Consider the following 20,194-nt stretch of genomic DNA (forward strand, 5'->3'; position numbering starts at 1 on the left):
CACATTGGAGCTAGTCTATACTTCATGGACACTGTGCTTACTGCTACACAATTTGATTACAGTACTGAGTCTAGGCTTGTATCTATACCTTGTAAAGGGAGCTATAGACACATTGAATGGAGTTTTGCCAAATGTGTACTCTTGATGTGTGAGACTAGTTATCACACTTTACCTCCCTAAACACTGTGGTCTGGCCATAGCTCAGGCCATGGTGTCATAGACGAATTTGATATTACTCCTCAGTTGATGATACAATTAAGATGTCTGTAGTGGGCTGCCTGTAATGCAATTGTAATTATTACTAAATTAATGAAAATACATACAATGTACAGTTGGTTGCTATACATGGTATGGAATAAATGTAACAATACGTTTATCTGGACCAAATCTCCTGTGATTTTGTCTTTTGTCAAACCAACATGTGTTTTCGTTTACAGAACAGAAGGGACCAGGTGATATCAGGATAAGGAAGTTACAACATTCTTCTTGGTATCTAATGGCATTGTTTAAAGTACAACCCACAGATTAAGACTGTCTCAATCACGCTAAAATAAAAAAAGGAAATCAATAACTGAAATAAAATATGATTGTTGCACTCTTTTCTTTATCCAGGCCATTCTTCACTGGGGTAGTTTTACTGCATAACTCTTGTAAATTACTTGTCGATATATGTTTAGTGTTAAACTGAAAACATTTGTCGGTCTTGTGGCCCCAGAAAGAATCAAAATCCTGAGTTTAAGGAAATATGGCAGTGAACTCATAACAAATAAACAAACCCCAAAGACCGTTTAATACAGTTTGTTTTCTGTTTTTACAACAATTAAATATCCTCTTGAAAAGCTCAGGCTTTGTTGTGAGATCATCACGTTGAAAGAGACCAACTGCGTTGATGGAATGTTTTGCATTCTACAGGTTTACCTGTATATCCATTCTTTTTGATGCATTAGGTTAGTGTATTTCATGTATTTTCTCTTACTGTCCTGACTTAAAATAGATTCTATCACCTGCAGATAATAGTCTTTTATTTTGAAATAGATAATATGAAAATCCCCCTAGTGCCTGCTAAGAAAGATGTGCAATAACTTTCAAACAATCCAGTGTATCTATTATTGTTATAATTATAGTAGCAAAATATAATTTACTCTTTATAAATTGTATGTATTCAAAAGTTTGTTCCGCTATACCTCTATGTAAAATGAACAAAGTTTATGAACATCTTAGTACCAGGGGAATATTACATATAAGAGCAGTAACATATGACTATTCAGGTCAAACACCAACATGATCTTCATTATATCTTCATTTATCACTTAATAGAATTGATTGTATTTTGAAAAACCACTGACCGGAAGTGTCACACATGACTGACAGACACAATTTCCGGTGTCGCCACCTTCTTTGTCTCCGGTGCAGCGTCTCGATACGAAGGCTCTGGCCGTTTTTTTTCCACGTAGTTTTTGAGGATATATTTACACATATATCCCTAATTTTCCAATATTGAATGACAGTCGACTCTGAAATATTTATGCCGAAGAGTAAAGCGCCCAAAATGGATGACCTGGACTACAGTAAGTTAGCTAACCGACTAGCTGTTTGCACAGGTTACCGCTAGCTAACCGCGGCTAGTCGTGTATTCGCTAGTAGCTCAGTTAAACGTGACACTGAGCACACAGTGTATGTGTATATGTTGATTCAGGGGAGGGAGTGTGTATGTCAAGTATTTAAAGTGTTGAAACACAGTACTAAGATGTACCAGCTCAGCCTGGAGAAAACCAGCTATTGATTGTTTGGCTATGTGCTCGAAGCTAACGTCGGTAGACATTCAACACCCGGATCTGCCTCCCAGGTTAATGAGCAGGACCTTGTTGAGTCGGTGTGGTGTTTCTTTCACTGGCCCGTACTGTGTTCGGTGGCGTTGCTCCTGCAGGATGAGTCAAACCGTGCAGGTGATCCAGACTGTGGGCGTGGTTGGTTGTGGCAGCTGTTTGCTCAACAGAGTAAACACACTGGAGGTCTGGAGGCTTTAGGAGCCCCGATCACAAACTGTGACTCTCGCTCCGGCTGCTGTGGACAGCATCACGACATCTCTGCTCAACATGCATCGAGACAGAAAACGTGGCTTTACATACAGACAGGTGAAGGACACCTGCGTGAAGCTGCTGCAGTGAACGATCTGTGTGCTGCAACACATTGCACCTGAACTGTCACTTCGGAGGCTGCAGTCTGTGGTGCTGTTGAATGTTGCTGCTTTACACTGACAATTGTTTCTAGTATTTCCTCCACACTATATATATCAGCTCCATGTGTAATGCAATACGGTTAAAAGGGAACCCCAAACTACAACCTCCAGGATGACTATACATTTTTAATACTGTACACCTCTCCAAAAGAATAACAAAAACACTAAATATCTGTAAATGTTATTGCAGGACTTTTGCATTAGACTGCATGTATTCATGTACCTAATAAACTGACAGCTGACAATATTATAGGCTTTTCCCTATTCATTAAAGTCATGTTTACTTTTAGATTAAAATGTTTGATGGAGATGTTCATTTAAATGTATGGTTATCACGGGTGTGTGGGTAAAGTGCTGCTAAGTTTTATGATATGATATTCAGAATTTCTCCACCCAATTTATTATCATCTAAACTAGATGTTTTCCCACAATAGTTTTTTGAGAAAAGTAATTGGATATGGTGAACTAACACATGGGGTCAAATAAGTTCAGGGAACTGTGTAACTCAGCTGTCAGGCTTCCTTCTGAACCATGTCAAAACAAACATCACTCGCAGTAGCTGGGAATGCTGTGGAAATACCTTGTTAATGGGATGTATCACCAAGGCCTATGGTAAAAGACTATTGTAACATCCTTTAATGCTTTTTTGTAAGAATTACTTTTGCCAAGATGTTATCGAGCATTCTAAATATCACAATACCTTGCTCTGAACACTTATTGTAATGACAACATTGGAAAGTAGTCGCATTGAAAACTCATCACAATGAGCCAAACAAATTAAAATCAATTTGTTTCTTTACTATATTATAAATCTCAGTGTCTCTTGAGTTTTACAGCCACTGTGTTCTCTGACTGTTGGTTTCCATTGAGTGAGTCTCTGGAGCGTATCACAGCTCAGTGTGTGCAGGCAGCGCTATTCCTCTCGTACTTTATGTTGAACTCGCTTGTTTTCTGTGTTTGTTGCTCACAAATGTGGTGTAACAAGGACACGTTGGTGAGAAGAGAAGGGAGGGATGAGAAAGGGAGAAATTAACTTTGTTTAAAACATCGTAGGTATTTATCTTTACACAAGAGAAAACTAAACACAAACATCCCCACCCATTGTCTTTTCATTGCATGTGTTTTATTCACCTTCAGAAACTTCAATTACCACAGAAACTATCTCACTTCCTCAACTCCTTTCCATTGAAAGATGGAAGGAATGGGTCATAGCCAATTTGAGCAACAATGCAGTTCTCAAAATAGTTTTATTTGTAAGGCTTTTATGTTTCTAATATAGACATTCTGCCTCAGGTTATTTGGGCACAGTTACCATTTGTTATATGTGCAGCAGCAGCAGCGGAGTCATTCTTCTTTTCTTCCCTTCCAGTCCCAGTAGACCTGAGCCCAGAGGAGCGCTCTGAGCTCGAGGACATCCGCAGGAGAAAAGGCGTCCTGCTCCAAGAGATCCAGAGGCTCAGGGAGGAATTAAGAGAAGCCATTATGGAGGTGGAGGGACTGGAGACCAGCACAGAGGGCAGGTAAGACGAACATTCATAGTAATACTGCTACTGTACCCCAAAAAATATTTTGTGCTGTACTTCAATATCTGCATTTGCTATTTTGGGCTCAAAGTACATTCATAATCATAAGTACGGTAACATTCAGTTACACACCTGAATTGTTACACATAGAGGGCGGGGCCATCAAAGTAGAGAGAGGAGAGGATGGAGAAAGAAAAATGTTGGTGTCAAAGGAGCATCTATTACCTTGTCCCATGACAGGGGGCACACACAAGAAAGCTAAACAAGAATTTTTAAGTAACGTCATCAAAGCAGTAGTCAGATATTTTGTTGAGTAGGAATTGTGGTTGTTTGTTGTCAATATGCTTTCCAGTGAGTGAGTATAATTTGGGGCAGCATTGTTATTACTCAAACAGTACGCCAGTGAATATACTGTGTACAAGTTAACTACATATGAGTGTACTAAATAATTCGATTCAAGACACAGCATCAGTGTTTGCAAATGTGCGTGATGTAATGAAGGATATTAAAAACTAGTGTTAATACATAAAAAGTTCTTCTTGTGTGGTCTTTAGTAATTTGTGTTTGACCATGACCACTGGGTGATTTGATCAAAGCCTAAACCACGTCTCTCCGCTTTGCAGTAAAACTCTACAGAAAAGTAGGCATGTGGCAATGGGAAGGAAGAAATTCAACATGGACCCAAAAAAGGTAAAAGTCCTCAGTATATTTACAGGTATAATTTGTCTGTGTTGCCTGTGTGGGAACTGACTGTCTCTGCTCTCTGCAGGGCATTGTGTTTCTGGTGGAGAACGAGATGCTCAGACACACTTCAGAGGACGTCTCTCAGTTCTTGTACAAAGGAGAAGGACTCAACAAGACGGCTATAGGAGATTACCTGGGAGAAAGGTGCTATGCCTACTAATACACTTAGTCCTTTTTCTCATTCTGAGTCAGCCTTTGTAACTGTACTCTCTGTTTCTTCACTCCAGGGACGAATTCAACCTCAAAGTTCTTCAGGCTTTTGTGGACCTCCATGAGTTCACTGATCTCAACCTCGTACAGGCTCTCAGGTAAACTCTGTTCCCCCTGGCCTTTTTTCTTTTGTTTTGAGCCAAGGACAAAACCTCTTTGCTAGTATCCTGACATTCTCAGATAAACAACCCTCAACAATGGAAAGTCCCACTCTCATTGCCAGTTCAACTAAAGGAGGGAAAATTGATACAACAGAGCCATTGTGACTGTTGAAATCCACCTTGAGCAGAATTTGTTCTGTAGAATTGACCTAAACCTTGACCTGTTTTCTGCAGACAGTTCCTGTGGAGTTTCCGTTTGCCCGGTGAAGCTCAAAAGATTGACAGAATGATGGAGGCTTTTGCTCAGAGATATTGCCACTGCAACCCCGGTGTCTTCCAGAGCACAGGTAAAAACAAACACTCATACTGCTTTATGTAAGGTAGGCTTTATGGTAAATAAAGCTTCTTATCTGTAGTGGATGGATCGCAGGAAGGGGCCAATTTTTTTTACATTTGAGTTGACATTTCATTGTCAGTTATTTGATTCGTTTCAACACAACATTTAATTAGTTGAGAGGAAGGGATTTCACACAGACATTTACCCTCTTGCCAAAAATGATATGAATGGAACTCCTGTAAGCATCGCTTTTCAGTAAAAGTGTTTTGTGTTATTATTTCCTTAACGATTCACTGTGGAGTTTTCCCATTGTTTCTATTAAGTGTTACTCACCATAATGCAATGTGTTTATCCCTAACGTTTATATTTATTTATATATATATATATATATATGAGATTTTAAATGTTAATATACCAGCAAATATATATTTCTGTGTACAAAAGAATTTCAGTATTGGTACAGCTTTTAAACAGTTGAACTCGCTTCTAGCCACCATGCATGCCATGAGAGCTTAATTATTTACAGACCATGGCATCTCAGATGGAGGCTATGACACAGATACTGCCCATGCTGACTCTTAGGAGCATTACCCTGTGTGTTATCCCTCCTGTTCCCTCCAACAAACACGATCGAAGCCAATAACTTCACAGGGAATCTTTTGAATAGTTGGAGATGATCTTCATTCAGAATTCCCTTATTTGAAACAGAAGTATCACAGTAGATTTTTAACCTGTGAAGTCTAGACTGTGATTTCAGATAGAATTATCGTAGCACTATATAGCTATATTTCAAATTATGACACCAAAATGTTTTATTAACTGATGTAACTTTTTTTATGATTATTCACTTCAGTCAGTGCACAGAACAAAACTCATAACTGCTTCATTCTCCTGCATGTCTCTCCTGCTTGCAGACACATGTTATGTGCTGTCATTTGCCATCATCATGCTGAACACGAGCCTCCATAACCCCAACGTGAGGGACAAGCCTGGATTGGACCGCTTCATCTCCATGAACCGTGGCATCAATGAGGGAGGAGACCTGCCAGAGGATCTGCTCAGAGTATGATAATCTCTTTGTTGTCTTCCTCTGCTGATGGTCAAGTTACAGTTAACATTACAATGACAATTAAAATGATGAACATTTTTAAGTTAAGTTTATTATCATGTCTGTCACTGTAGAATCTCTACGAAAGCATAAAAAATGAGCCCTTCAAGATCCCAGAGGACGACGGCAACGACCTGACTCACACGTTCTTCAACCCGGACAGAGAGGGCTGGCTCCTTAAACTCGGTGAGAGGATACCAGTGAGGCCTTTCAGCCTTGTTGAGGAGTACTGCTGCAACCTGCCAGCCTTAGTACAGTTGAAGTTCTGCTGACAAACTCTGTTTATCATTGTTAAAGATGAATATTGAAAGGATCTAGTGAGAAAACATGATCTGTGGGCCACTGTACTCTGTTCTCTTCTGAGCTCTTTATGCTATGAGGAACCTTCCGTCCTGTCTCTGAGGTTTGCTGGATCTTTGCCTCCACCTGAATTGTCAGCTAACACTGATTAAAACATCACTGGAGCACAAAGGAGAGAGAGAGACTCACTCTCTTGCGCCACAGCAGGCTCAAAATCTGATTGTTTTCTTTTGCATGGCGGGACCTGTGATCTGTGTGTCACTAATATATTTCTCTTACTCTCCTTTCTCCCCCTCTCTCTTTCTCTTTTGGTCTTCTGTCTCCCTCTGAATCCTCTGGTCCCTTTTGTGTCTGCTTCCTCCCTGCGATTTCCACCCTCTACTGCTGCTGCTTGTTTTCTCAGGAGGTATGTACGATCGGAGTTGTCGTAGTTAAAACAGTTGTAGAAAAAGTAGCCACATAGTTATGTAGGAATGTAAACTGTAGACTAATATCTCTTCCACTTTAACCGCTTAAGAAAATATTTTCCCTCTCCTCACCCATCTTTATGACCATGTTGTTGTTTTTCAGGTGGACGGGTGAAAACCTGGAAACGGCGGTGGTTCATTCTCACAGACAACTGTCTTTATTACTTTGAATACACCACAGTAAGTGTGACACATCTGGATGCATCAGGTTCAGAAAACAAGATGCTGAAAAGCTCTGTATGATTATTGGGTGTATTTGTATTGGACGTTCTACGAAATGATCATAGAGCGTTATTTGATTATTTAGCGATTTATGTTTAAAAATGTTACTTGTTTGCTTGAGCGGAAAATTTAGCCATAACAGAGAATAAGCTCTTGGAGAGGAGGTGGGTTCAAAGCAAAAGGCAGCCATGTGTCTGCAAAGAAGTTGAGTCCCTGAACATGAAGGTTAGATCTGGAACTGTCTAAGTCTACACAGGGGAAACTGGTTTGGTGGCTCATGCACAGTAAAACCAGAATAGACACATGCCAGACTTGTGAAAGCACCAATCCACAAGACAAATATTCCACGTAGATATTATTGTAGCTTGAACCTCACCTAGATACAAAGTTAATAAGTGACATAATACATACATATGTATTGAGAGTACATTAATTTAATAAGAAAGGGGATTAGTTATTTAACCTGGTTTGTCACATTGCCTCTGAATTAAGTGTGTGTGTTTTAATTTGCTTAGAGTCCTCTTGGGCCTGAATTTAAAAAAGGAGTTTTGTTTGTGTTTCATTAACAGGATAAGGAGCCACGAGGTATAATTCCCTTGGAAAACCTAAGTATCCGTGAGGTGGAAGATCCAAGGAAACCAGTACGTTTACTGTCCTGTTTTACTTTATACCAAAGTCTCAGTATCATAATTGTTAAAAGTTTCCTTCTCCTTCTCCCAAAAGAACTGCTTTGAATTGTACATCCCCAACAACCGCGGTCAGCTGATTAAGGCTTGTAAGACAGAGGCTGATGGGAGAGTGGTGGAGGGGAACCATAATGTTTATCGCATCTCCGCCCCCACACCTGAGGAGAAGGATGAGTGGATCCATAGCATCAAGTACGTAAATAGAACATTTATTTCCTTTCCCCACCCACTGCCTGGATGGTACAAGCACCTAAATGCTCATGTAATCATCCACCTCCCTCACCAGTGTTTCTTTGTCCTCTGTCTAGATCTGCCGTCAGTGTGGATCCCTTCTATGAAATGCTCGCAGCAAGGAAGAAACGTATATCACTGAAGAAGAAGGAGGAACAACCGTAAACGATGCCCTTCTTTCACTCCGTCTTCCTCTGTGCTTCACATCTCTCCTTCCAACATGGGATGCGTTTTTTTCTCTGCTCTTTGCTACCTGCAGTCGCAGGTTTTGTTTTCCCACCTTCCCTCATGCATCCAGAGTGAAGAGCTCATCCACTAATGCTGCTTGTTATCTTAGTTCTTGATGCTACTGCTGTTATATTCAATTGAACACACTACAGCCACAACACTCCTTTCCTGTCCTCTCACCACATCTCTCATTCAGCATTTCATTAAACTGTGAAACAAGTCATAAGCCATATTCACACTAATGCAGGCCATTTCTTAAAAAAGGCTAAGATTTCCATAATTTATGGTTGTCTTGGTCCATTTTAAGAATCTTGTATAGGTACTATTTCCTCTACACAGTTAATTTACAAATTTGCTCTGCAGAAATTCTTATGGCTATTGGTGCATGCCTAATGGAAGCCATCTCATATTTGTGTATTTCATTGGCTTTGCAGCATCTATAGGATTCTCAATCTAAAAAGTCCCTGTTAGTGTGATTATGGTTTTATTCAGGGTAGCAAGCAGCTTCAGTTGTCATGAATTCTTCTTTCAATTGGATGATTGCTGCCTAAATGAGAAATTGCCTTTCTTGATAGTGCTTGACACAGACAAAATGTGAATTCACTATTCAAACACACTACATCCAGTTTCATTTGGTCAGGAAGGAGGAAAACAAAAGCAGCAAATGATTTTGGATTTCTGAGATGTGACCATTACTCAACGGCTTTAGATACACGATACATCTGTCCATCGTAATATCGGCTCTTATACACTGTTACCAATATGTGAGGAAAATGGCACTGATCATATCACCAGGCTGCTGATGATCTTAAGATACGATTGCTCCTTGAGACAAAAAAAATCACTTAAGTATTAAAGGACCAGTGTGTAGGATTTAGAGGGAATATGTTGGTATAAATTAAGATAATATTCACAAGTATGTTTTCATTTGTGTATGATCACCTGACACTAGGATTTATATAGGTTGGCTCCTTCACAGCTACAGAGACAGTCTTTTCCGCACATTTTCTCCATGTTGCATCATCATGTTTCTACAGTAGTCGAAAAAGACAAACTGAACAACAGCTCTGGATGTGACCTTTCTTGTTTAGGGCCACTTACGATTCTCTTGCATGCTTTTAAAGGGAAGGGTGACAGGTGGGGTATAATTCTGGTTGCAATCTCACCACTAGATGGTGGTAAATCCTACACGCTGGTCTTTCAAGTAGTTAGTCTTCTTGCTAACCGCTGCTTTCAGCTCACAGAGAAAACTTGTATATTTTCTTCAGCATGTCTGAAAACCAGTGAAATAGAAACCCAGTCCGGGTCTTTGTTATCGATTCCTTTTATAACACTATAGTGAACAGTTATCATCATGTCCTCTCATATTTAACCTCGCAGCATGCCATAAACCATTTCCTGCTTGTTCAGCACTACTAGACAACCACTGAACTCTCTCTCTCTCCCTCTAGTAATAACATCCCTTAGAGCCAGATCTGTCCGCTTTCGCGAGTTTCATGAATCACAAAGGCAGCTCATTACAATGTATACTTTTTGTAAATAGATGTTAGCATATTTGTTTACGATACACATAGAAATGATTTAATTTATTCTTTATCTTTTGTTAAATTCTGATTTTTGTACGAGCTACTGTAGACCTGCATGTTGATAAACGGAGGCATCGGTTGTAGTCACCGATGTGTCGCTGATCATGCTAGTGCACTGATTTGAAAAGTGTTAGTGTTCCCTGTTGACTTAGACAAACTGCTTTTAATGTGGAGGCGGATTTATGCCTAAAGTAAATTGTCACTTTTATTAGTTTCTTTAGAAAAGATAATTGGGAGATGTGGTCTGATTTAGTTCCAGATCTTGATGTAAATCAGACTCAGTAAAGCACAAACAGAAATTACTCTCACTGTCTGTTAAAGTAATGTTTTTATACCATTGGCTGCCTGCTTTCCTGCAATTTTAAACCATATTACAGTGATAAAAACGAACAGAAGAAAAAACAAGGAACACTAATAATCTTTGATTCATTACTTGATAGTAAAATTATTCAGATGTAATGAATCACTAACAAGTTAAGCTTTGTGTCCAGTGATAGATTTGCTTGACTTCCAGTTCATAAACTGTTATTTCTGGTAGTTTATTGAAGTTGGCATTTTTAGATGGTAGGAACAATTATCTACTGCACTTTATCAATTTTAGCATTTTGAAGAAAATGCTGTGACTTTGACTGACATACAACTCCGGTACTGTGTAGCGCCCTCTACTGGTGGTCCAACAGAGACACACATACATGCACACTGCAATATGCGGATGGATGACTCATGAACTGTGTTGAAATGTACAACGCCATCTGCTGGGCAGTTCCAGCTGTAGCCGCAACAGTTTCTGTATTAGGTCATCTGATAGATTGTGTCGCATGAAGCTGAACGGGCTCTTTTCTGTGTGATCGAAATATTTCCACCTTTTTTTTTAAAGACGCAGCCAGTGATTTGTCATTGGAGCACAGATCAATGATTGCCTTTTACTCTCCCACTTCATCAAACTGACCTGAAGGCCTACTTGTACAGCAATGTTAGTGCACAGAGCACATGGGGTGTCTGTAGGCCTCCACCTTCTGGGTATTCTTGAAGTGCAAAGTTGCCAAAAACACTAACTGTCTGGACACTTAATGTTTCCTTTATAACAACAGAACCAACACAGAAATGAATCCAACCAAAACCGGTCCTCTGTCTCAGATTCCTTTGACCGCCAGAGTCACCTCTTTACGAAAAAACACCTTTTGTTTTGTATTTATTTATTTTTATTTACTGTGAGGTGAAGATGGATAGATCATCTGTAAATGTAGCAAAAGGAAAACCACGATTCATTGGTGCCAGAAAACTACTGTGTAACAATAAACGGTGAACAGAGATGACGACTGGTGGCTTTATTTGTGTCCGCTATTTAATCTGTGTGATGAAGTGTTTTTCATTTGCATATTAAGTTGCATTAGTTCAGTATATTTTGGACCTTTGCAGTTGTAGTAGCAAACTTTTTGCTGGATGTCTTCTTCAATGTGGTGAGTCTTGAAATTTCCTCAGAACCCCCTGATAGATTATAACTGTGATAATCAATACATAGCCGAACAGAGAACCTGTCACCACAAGCTGAACTCTACCAAGAATGAAAAACAAAGACCTATCTTTCACATTTTTATTTACATTTACAAAATAAGACAAAACCGTAACATAACATCAATGTTCTAACGTGGCTGGAATTAAGCGCTTTTTGTACAGAACAGTAACAAATCGTTCCAGAAAATAAGAAAACCCACAGAGCAATGACCTTATTACACAAAACATATCAGTCAGATTTCAAGTTCAAATCACATGTTAATCGAATCAAGATATAATGAGAAATGTCAATGCTCTGTTTAGCATTGTAGAATGTATAAAAGCTTTTAAAAGATCTTGTAAACTTTTTTTAATGAAGCTCTTATGCAGTATAAAATTTGACAAGAAACCATGTATTAATAATGTAAATATAGTCCCTCTATTAAATGTAAAAACCAGCAGATTCTGTAAAGCACAAAATGTGACTGACTTCTCATTATTTCTCTCAAAACCAACAGTCTATCTATAGATCATAAAATCAGTAATTCTACAGTGTCTTTGGTAAATTAGCTGTATGTCGTCAGTGGAAACCTTTTCAGAAAAAAGAGAATCCAGAGTAGAAAAAGGATTTCTATCAGTATCCTACTTACAAGATTACATTTGGTCACTTCACCACCACAGAACTCACGAAAGGTCTGTGATCGTGACCACAGACCCCACAGTCTTATTAACAACATGACAATATGTCACATACAGCACTTATCTGTTTGAAAACGACCCTAGTTTATGAACACATTCGATTATGGTCAGTCGCTAAGATCCAGAAGCACCACAGCTCCTACACACCGTCTGTCAACACAGATCAGTCTGTTTTTTACATTTTTATGTTTGTCACCTATGAAGTTGAAATCAAGGCAATGATTGAAAGAGTGAAGGAGTTGAGGGATCATCCCGTCCTATGGGACTGTCGTTTCATTCACACACCATCTTCACTCTCTGTTGTTTCTATATCAGTTATTCTCATTATATTTTAGCCCCCCCCCCCCCCAGTTTGTTTCTTCATTGGCCGGTCAGTGACAGGGGTCAAAGGGGTATCTGGCGACGCCCCCGTGAAGCTCCACGTCAGTGTCGGACCAGGCGATGACGTCTCCTCTCAGGTAGCTGCCGCAGGACGCCAGGCTGTAGATGTCACTGGCGCTCAGGACGTTCGACCACAGGTGGAGGTCGGCCATCTCACCCACGTATGACTGAGTGGCGTCGAAACGACCCCCCAGTGTGTCCTGTGGGACAGAGGCACGGGAAGAGTCATACCTTATTTTTAAAACCTTTATGTGACAGTTTGACCATTTGCATCAATATTATAAAAAATGCAGGGAAGTCAGTATATTCACTACATTTTATTTGATGTATTTAAAAACTGAACTTTCTCACCGGCACGTATCATTTTTGACTGTAAAGGTTTCTCTGCATCTTCAAAATAAATAACTTCCTCTGTCTGTGTGCTGTCTATGCTCTTTACCTGTTCCTGTCCGAGGATGAAGACCCCTCCAGGTCTGATGGGGCGCCAGGGAGACAGATTGATCCCGGACCCTCTCTGCACCCCGTCCTGGTAGGCCTCCCACTGTCCGTCCCGGGTCGACCAGGTCACACACACATGGTGCCACTTCCCGTCACTCACAGACAGGGGCAACGTCACCGCCTGCGTACGAGACAGAGAGGTGAGACTCTTTCAAACCGTCCTAGAGTAACATCTCGTTTGAATGTGTTCACTGTAGCTCCGAGTTCTAGTCCATCGTTCCCTCCCCTCACCTTGTCGTCGATCAGCAGCTCTAAGGGGTTGTCCCCCCACTCAATCAGCACCAGTTCGTTGGCCTGTCCCGGGGCAGAGTAAGAGAAGGGCGTCCCCAGGCTGCCTCCAGCGCCGGCCTTCATCCAGAGACACAGAGTCAGAGCGAAGATCTCCTGCAGCAGAGTCTTCTTCAGCCGCCCGTACATGTAATTAGTTCTCATGGGGAAGCTGATCTGGAAGGCATCAGGACTCAGGGATTGCGTGTTGCTGGAACCTGGTTTAAAGGAAACATAAGGTCATTCCTGGAAAGAGCAGTCTCAGCTCAAGGTTATCTGCTCTAGTCTGGAGCTTTCCATCGTGTCACATGATCTTCCTCAGCCAATTTAGTTTTCATAGTTGTCGTGAAATTGCGACACAGATTGTTGCAAAAAGTAGTTTGACATTTATTATCTGGTATTGACTTTTTCAGTTGTGACATTTGTTTGTCAGTTACAAACTATCTTCTTTAACATTTAATAAGATAACCATTGAAATAAACAGATGAAAATGAGCTGGAGTGATGTACCTAATAAAAGAAAACTTTATACTGGTAACATGAATACTAACCCTCATTAACAGGACCTTGATGTGACTCATTTGTTGTTATTGTCACTGTGTGTGTAAGTTGTGTACCTGTGAGGTGCAGCTGGTTGAGCACCGACTCCAGTTTACTGGAGTGTAAACCAGTTCGAGGGCCTGGGGCTCTGTATCCTGTGTGTGGGAGGTAACCGTGACTATCTGCTTCATTACTGTCATGGTCATCATCATCATCTTCATCATCATCATCATGGTGGCGGTCTACATCATGGTCGTCATGATGACCATCTGCATCGTGGTGGTCATCATTGTGGCTGTCCTCGTAGTGGTCGGCGTGGTTCCCGCTGTCGTCGTGGTCATCGTGGTGTGCGTCGTTGTGGTCGTCGCTGTGGTCACTTGTGTGTCCGTCCTCGTGATGGTCGGCGTCCTCGTGGTGCTCGGGGCTGTTGAGGGCGGCGGTGCGATGCTGCAGCTGCTCCTCCAGAGTGCTGATCTTCCTCTGCAGCAGCTCCTTCAGGGAGCTGGAGTAGGCGATGGACGTGTTCCTCTTCTGCAGAGGGAGATCAGAGGAGAGCAGAGGTGAAGTCTTGAGTATTTCCTGTCACCTAAGCTCCTGTGATTCCTACTGGCAACAGACAGTTTAACAGCCAGTAAACTGAGAGGACCTCTGAGCTGCTTTGGCCGAGAGTCAAACTGGCATCAGGGAATCGAACGTGCTGGTTGTCACCTCTGAAAACACTTGTGTGCATTTTGCCTGTGATTTACAGCCACTAATCATCTTGTTTCTGTCAAAGCAGCAATCAGGTTTACTTTGTCATCCTTCTAACATTCATTGTATCTTCCTGGGTCTGCCTCTGTTTCTCCTTCTCAGGTAATCCAGGCTTTGTTCAGCTACATGCCCTGATTACTAGTCTGTCAAGGGAGATCACCATAATTACTGCTGATCTTAGACCCGTGCCACACCAGCGACACACGCACTCACACGCTACAGCCCCTGACATCTATCTGCCATCACCACTCAAAGACGGGGGAGACAGAGCAGAACACTTAGATTCACCAGGAGAGTCAACACTTCAGGTAACTTTAGAGAAATCCAGGCTGGAAAACCTTCAGATACCATCTACAACTTAAATCAATCATCTTCATCTGTGACGTACACCTCTGAGCCTGTGGCTGCCCTGAGCCCCCCCCCCCCCCCCCTTCAATCCACCCACCTTCAATCCCCCCACCGAGGGACTTCAAAGTGTCTCTCTTGCCATTGTAGAGAGTGGCTTTATGAGCTTAAGCAATTCATTGTTCCTATGTCTTAAGGATTAGCAGACACACTACTTTGGGATTTGTTTAATCGACACACAATCCGCTGACGACAGCATTAGTGACAAGAAAAAGCTTTCTTGCATCACAAGCCCCTTTCTCCACCCTAATATATTTTTACTACAAGTTGTGTTTTTTATATACACGTGCGTTCCTTTTCTGTAGTTCTGTCGATATTATTTGCGGATTACAAAATTGAAAAAGTTTTGCTTCTCACCTGTAAGTTGTCCAGCCTCTCCTTCAGCGCCTGCAGCATCCTCTCCATCTGCTCTGGGGACGATGAGATGTCCCCCGGTGCCACGTGTTTATCCTTCCCCTGGTTGTTGCTGCTGTGACCTCCATCAGAGCCTTGGCCCCCTGCAGAGGGGCGGTGGGGCGAGTCTGGTATGAGGTTGCTGTTCCCATGGTGAGCCTGCTGGTTGCTATGGTGCCCGTGGTCAGTGTGATGGCCGACCGCCTCTACGTGGTGGGAGTTGGAGGCTGTGCTGTGGTGGGAGTCGTGAGGCGCCCCCCCGCGGCCGAAGCCCTCGCACAGGGCGAGCTTGGCCGTCAGCTCCCTTATGGTCTCCCTCTGGTCCAGGATGGTCTCTTTCTGCCTCACAAGGCTCTCCCTCAGGTGGAGGATGGTGGCTTTGGCCTCATCGCTCGCCCCCCACCATCCAGCAGGAGGTGCATTTTGATAACCTGGCCCTGTCGGACCAGAGCTCGGAGCCGCCGTGGGGAAGCAGGCAGGGTCTGCGTCCACGGGCAGAGGGGTGCAAACGAAGCGGGGTTGGCCTCTGTAGTCATAGTCGGAGCCTGTAGTGGCAGACGCTCGACAAAGGAGGAGTGAAAGTAGAGACAACACAATGGGAACAAGGTAGAGGTGAAGAGACTGAGGGTTCCTCATCATCTCCGTCCACAGTTCAGCCACAAACACTATGGAGCTCGGCTTGATTTCAAAACGTGCGATGCCAGTTGCAGTAAAGACGTTGAAAAGGCGACATCAGGAAGCAAGATGAGAGAGTTCTCCAAGTATCCACTCATCTGTGAAGAATGGATCCAACTGTTTTATCTTCTCTTTTTCTGCTAGAGAATTTCTTTTAACTCTGAGTTTCCTGTTTTTGTATCTGTCACTGAAGAACCGAATAAACCTGGAAGACAAAACATGAGATCTTACATAAAGGTAATTCACAAGGGGGGGGGGGGGGGGGGGGGGTTAAGAGTCTGCACCTGTACCTTAAAGAAGCCCAAAAGTCTGCAGTTGTGGTGGTTTTAATTATTTTCAAATATCTCACTTTGCTTTTTACTGTAGTTATAGTGTGATGTGTTTAAGTGATTCCTTAAACACATCAGACTGCATGTAGGTTAATTTCTTGACCAGGGCGACAGATATATAGGGTTTTCAGTTCTCCGCAGGACGTAACGGTGGTTGAACGCCTCAGCGTGACATCCCCGCTCACTCCGTCTGACCTGCAACTTACACAGTGTGGACCAGTGCCAAAACAAGCAGAGGCTGCCCCAGACTGGGATTAGTCTGAATCAGAGGCCGGACATCCTGACCAGACCAGAGTCAAGGCTTCTGCCAGTCTGGTGGCTTCAGTAAAGGTTCATAGAGGGACCCAGCATATTATTTATTATTGAATGATGAATTCTTGAGTTGACTCTGGATTTGATTCAGACGATGGTAAAAATCTGATACAGTGACAGTTCAGCCCTGATGCATTTCCAGATATTAATGTATTAGTGAGCTTTATGAACCAGGGATCGCACAGGGTGACTGACCTATCTGTAACTGTGACCTGTCCTTCATTATACATGGTCGGCATTTTCAAATGGCAGGCACGTGATCCGGCCTCTAAACCTCAGTGACCACCTGCTGCTTATAGCGAGTGGCCTTTACGTTGTGTATGTATGTTTGTGTGTGTTTGTGTGTGTGTGTGTGTGTGTGTGTGTGAGTGGTTCATACATACTCAGGACTTACTGAACTTTATCAATAATAAAACAGAGTGAAAATGCTTATGCTTACACTCAATTTGCCTTCACAGAAATAAACACAAACACCAATATAAAAACTGATTTGATTATTTAACATTATAAAGAGCATCAGAAACCTATTTTATTTATTTGAGAAGCATCTCTGCACAGTGACTGACGGTGAAACGGCCTCTGTAACAAACCTGTCTTGTCTCTGCAGCTCTTGTTGTGCTGTGCGGGGCTTAGGGAGGAGAGACAGATGGTCGAAGCACAGAACCGTGTCACACCCAATCTCCACTATTTAGCCCTGAGTTTATTACCCCCTACAGGTCCCTCAATTAATCTAATTGCAAACAGTTGTTGTGCTTCCTTAGCCAGAGATAAGAGAGCGTCCTCGGCCCTGCACATTGCTGTGAATGTGTGTTAAGTAATCCATGGTGAACACCAGGGTCGTGCCCCGTCCCTGCACCATATGGTCGAGGTGGATATTTAAGTAGTGCCATTAGTTCCAAATTAAAATCTGCCTGCAGCAGTCAGCCCTGTGATTAAAACATGGTTCCCTCTGATAAAATGAAGCACTTTCCATTTGTAAACAAAGAGATTCTTACTGGACATAGAAAAGAAGAAGTCAAAACTACAATCATCCCAGTGCATTATGGGATTAATGTCGGCATCATTAGCTCTGCAGGAAGTTCAACAACCATGAGTTGAAACTCTTTAACCAAACAAGTCTTGAATCCAAAAGCCACTGCTGCTGATTTATCGTCTGCTTCGTATTCTTGTATCAAATGACCTTGACATACCTAACATTGAAATGGGTGATGCCACAGCAATAGACTTGTTGATGAACTGTTCATAGATTTATTTTTAACACTGCTATACCATGTGGCATTTTCAAGAGTAACAAATAAATAAAATTGCATTTTTTGGTTACATGTTAAAGAACAATAAAATATTACACAAAATGTTATGTATTTATGTATGTTTTATCAAAAAAATATATACAAATGCTCTTTGTTAGTTATCTGTCTGTGCCATCAGAAGCCAAATTGAACAGAAACGATGACACTGGTTTGTGGTTTATTTAAGAGCAGGATACTGAAATATGTCTAATTGGTTTATTCAAAGGTCTTACTTTGATGTAACAAATAATAAAATGTATTGTATCAACGTTCTGAAATTGTTAAACCCTTTTGTCTTTGGTTGTTAACCCTAACCCTAACCCATTTTTATGTTGTCGTCTATAAAAAACATTACATTTTAACTACAGGGCTCCTCATCAAACAGGACAGAATAAAAACCCATATTAAAACAAACATGGAGAAAAATAAAAACTATTTCAGCTTTTAAAAAACAACAGGAAACACAAAAGTAGGTGCAACGCAATTCACTCAGATGTGACCGAGATCCCTCAACAGCAAAGTTACATGCAGCCGAGAATGTAAGTAAATTAAGAAATGCTTCCATCAGCAATTACACATCTAAAACATGGTGCTGGTCTTTCCTCTGCAAACTGACACCTGTTGAGCTGATCTGAACACAAAGTCCACATCTATAAATACATTTTATTCTCTCAACTAGAAAACTTTGCATTTTATTTGGCTCTAATTTAAACAGCACAGGAACACTGGCTCCTCCTTGACACATCTCATCGCAGTTACTGAAGTAATTTATTGAAAAGTTAAATATAATATAAGACAACATTCATCACACTGTTTCCGTTGCATTAATATGAAAAGCATCCTCACCTTAGAGTCTGAGTGCAGGTTGTGTGTTAGTCCATCTCACACACTGATCTGATTGAGAGATTTACTCAACTCCTCCTCTCCCTCCCTCTTTTACTCTACCTCTCCTCCCCTCGCTTCTCTTTCTCCTCCTCTCCTCCTCTCCTTCCTCTTTGTTGTGTTTCTTTTCAGGGAAGACCCCACCTCTTTTCCTGTCTTAACATTTACCTCTTTGCATCTTACTCACCACTCGTCCATCTTTACTTGTTCCTTGAAATTTTGTTCTGATCTTAATTGAATTAAACAACAATTTTTCTGACAAAGCCAGCAAACACTTACATCCCCCCCCCCCCCTCCTAGTCTTTACTCCATCAAACTGGACACGAGCATTGGCCTCGGCTCCTCCGTTAAGACGTCACACGGCTCACCTAGATCTCAGCACGGGAGTAATTGCCCTGGTTAAGTCCTCGACTGACTGACAGCCAGTGAGGCGGTGGCGGGACAGCAGATGGCTGCTTTTAGGTCAAGATAAATCACACAGCACACAATAAATGGAGGCTACTCAATGATTACAGGACAAACGCTTATTCTTATATTCGCATTAGACACACTGGCATATGTCGGCCACTGTCCCCCCTCAGGCCTCTGGGGGTCTGATTAAAAACCTGACTTCTAGGCTGATGGTAGAAAAAATACAGACACTTAACAGAAAATGTGTCCTAATGTTTAAGCTGAAAATAAAATGTGTAATCGACCCACTGAACAGTCAGAGCAGATGGATGGAAATAAAGTTAAAGCAGACTGATTACAGGAGGTGTGTTCATTTGGAGGATTACTGAGGTGATCATCAGAGGTGAGGTGTTAAAGTTCCTGCACTGACTCTGGGACTGCAGCTTCCTCCCTATGTCTCATTACTGCCTAGTTAACAAAAATGTGATGGAAGTTTCAACCACTAGTTTTAGTTAAAAAACATTTCAGTGTATCAGCGTGTATGGCAGCTTCCACACAGGTTAGTGCACCTCAAGGTGCTTCACAACTGAGTCATGAGCCAAGAATAAGATGAAACAAATAAAAATACTGACAATGAAATACCATAAACTAGATTTGAAAAGCTATAATAACAATACAAGTACAATAAATAGAAAAAACAATCATTACCTGTGTTATTTATTACATGTGTATGTTTGTGTTTGCCTGCACGTGCTGGTCTTCAACACACACATTTACTGTTGCAGCAGAGTGACACTGCACCTGTTGCAGCCATAGACTGTTTGTACAGGGTTGCACCACACTGGATGTTCTGTCTCCTGCAGGGGAAGAGTCACAGGAAGTCGTGTCACGCTGTCGCCATCTTGTGGG

The 20,194-nt window shown here is 41.7% G+C and overlaps 2 protein-coding genes across 2 annotated transcripts; one reads left to right on the forward strand and one right to left on the reverse strand.

Moving 5' to 3' along the window:
- The first annotated feature begins 1,395 nt into the window (after positions 1–1,395).
- Positions 1,396–11,295, forward strand: cyth2 (cytohesin 2). The gene is made up of 12 exons (XM_062398575.1): positions 1,396–1,568; positions 3,609–3,759; positions 4,386–4,452; positions 4,532–4,650; positions 4,734–4,814; positions 5,052–5,164; positions 6,069–6,217; positions 6,337–6,448; positions 7,133–7,209; positions 7,821–7,892; positions 7,975–8,129; positions 8,246–11,295. Exons 1-12 carry the CDS (start codon positions 1,502–1,504, stop codon positions 8,331–8,333), a joined length of 1,251 nt encoding a protein of 416 aa, XP_062254559.1. The 5' UTR covers positions 1,396–1,501; the 3' UTR covers positions 8,334–11,295.
- Positions 11,296–12,531: 1,236 nt separating this feature from the next.
- On the reverse strand, positions 12,532–16,284 carry si:dkey-283b15.2 (neuronal pentraxin-1). The gene is made up of 5 exons (XM_062399407.1): positions 15,373–16,284; positions 13,938–14,391; positions 13,286–13,539; positions 12,996–13,175; positions 12,532–12,756 (listed from the first exon to the last, which is right to left on the reverse strand). Exons 1-5 carry the CDS (start codon positions 16,045–16,047, stop codon positions 12,547–12,549), a joined length of 1,773 nt encoding a protein of 590 aa, XP_062255391.1. The 5' UTR covers positions 16,048–16,284; the 3' UTR covers positions 12,532–12,546.
- Between the last annotated feature and the right edge of the window lie 3,910 nt (positions 16,285–20,194).

The sequence above is a fragment of the Platichthys flesus genome, chromosome 11, assembly GCF_949316205.1.
Source record: "Platichthys flesus chromosome 11, fPlaFle2.1, whole genome shotgun sequence".
Classification (NCBI taxonomy): domain Eukaryota; kingdom Metazoa; phylum Chordata; class Actinopteri; order Pleuronectiformes; family Pleuronectidae; genus Platichthys; species Platichthys flesus.

What these genes read in the sequence shown, in the direction of transcription:
- cyth2 (XM_062398575.1), top strand. Translation starts at nt 1,502, where the DNA reads ATGACAGTCGACTCTGAAATATTTATGCCGAAGAGTAAAGCGCCCAAA. An exon ending in TCAACATGGACCCAAAAAAG is followed by an intron (nt 4,453 to 4,531) that starts GTAAAAGTCCTC and finishes TGCTCTCTGCAG; the next exon opens with GGCATTGTGTTTCTGGTGGA. An exon ending in ATTACTTTGAATACACCACA is followed by an intron (nt 7,210 to 7,820) that starts GTAAGTGTGACA and finishes TTTCATTAACAG; the next exon opens with GATAAGGAGCCACGAGGTAT.
- si:dkey-283b15.2 (XM_062399407.1), bottom strand. Translation starts at nt 16,047, where the DNA reads ATGATGAGGAACCCTCAGTCTCTTCACCTCTACCTTGTTCCCATTGTG. An exon ending in AGCTGCTGATCGACGACAAG is followed by an intron (nt 13,176 to 13,285) that starts GTGAGGGGAGGG and finishes TCTCGTACGCAG; the next exon opens with GCGGTGACGTTGCCCCTGTC. An exon ending in TCATCCTCGGACAGGAACAG is followed by an intron (nt 12,757 to 12,995) that starts GTAAAGAGCATA and finishes TCTGTCCCACAG; the next exon opens with GACACACTGGGGGGTCGTTT.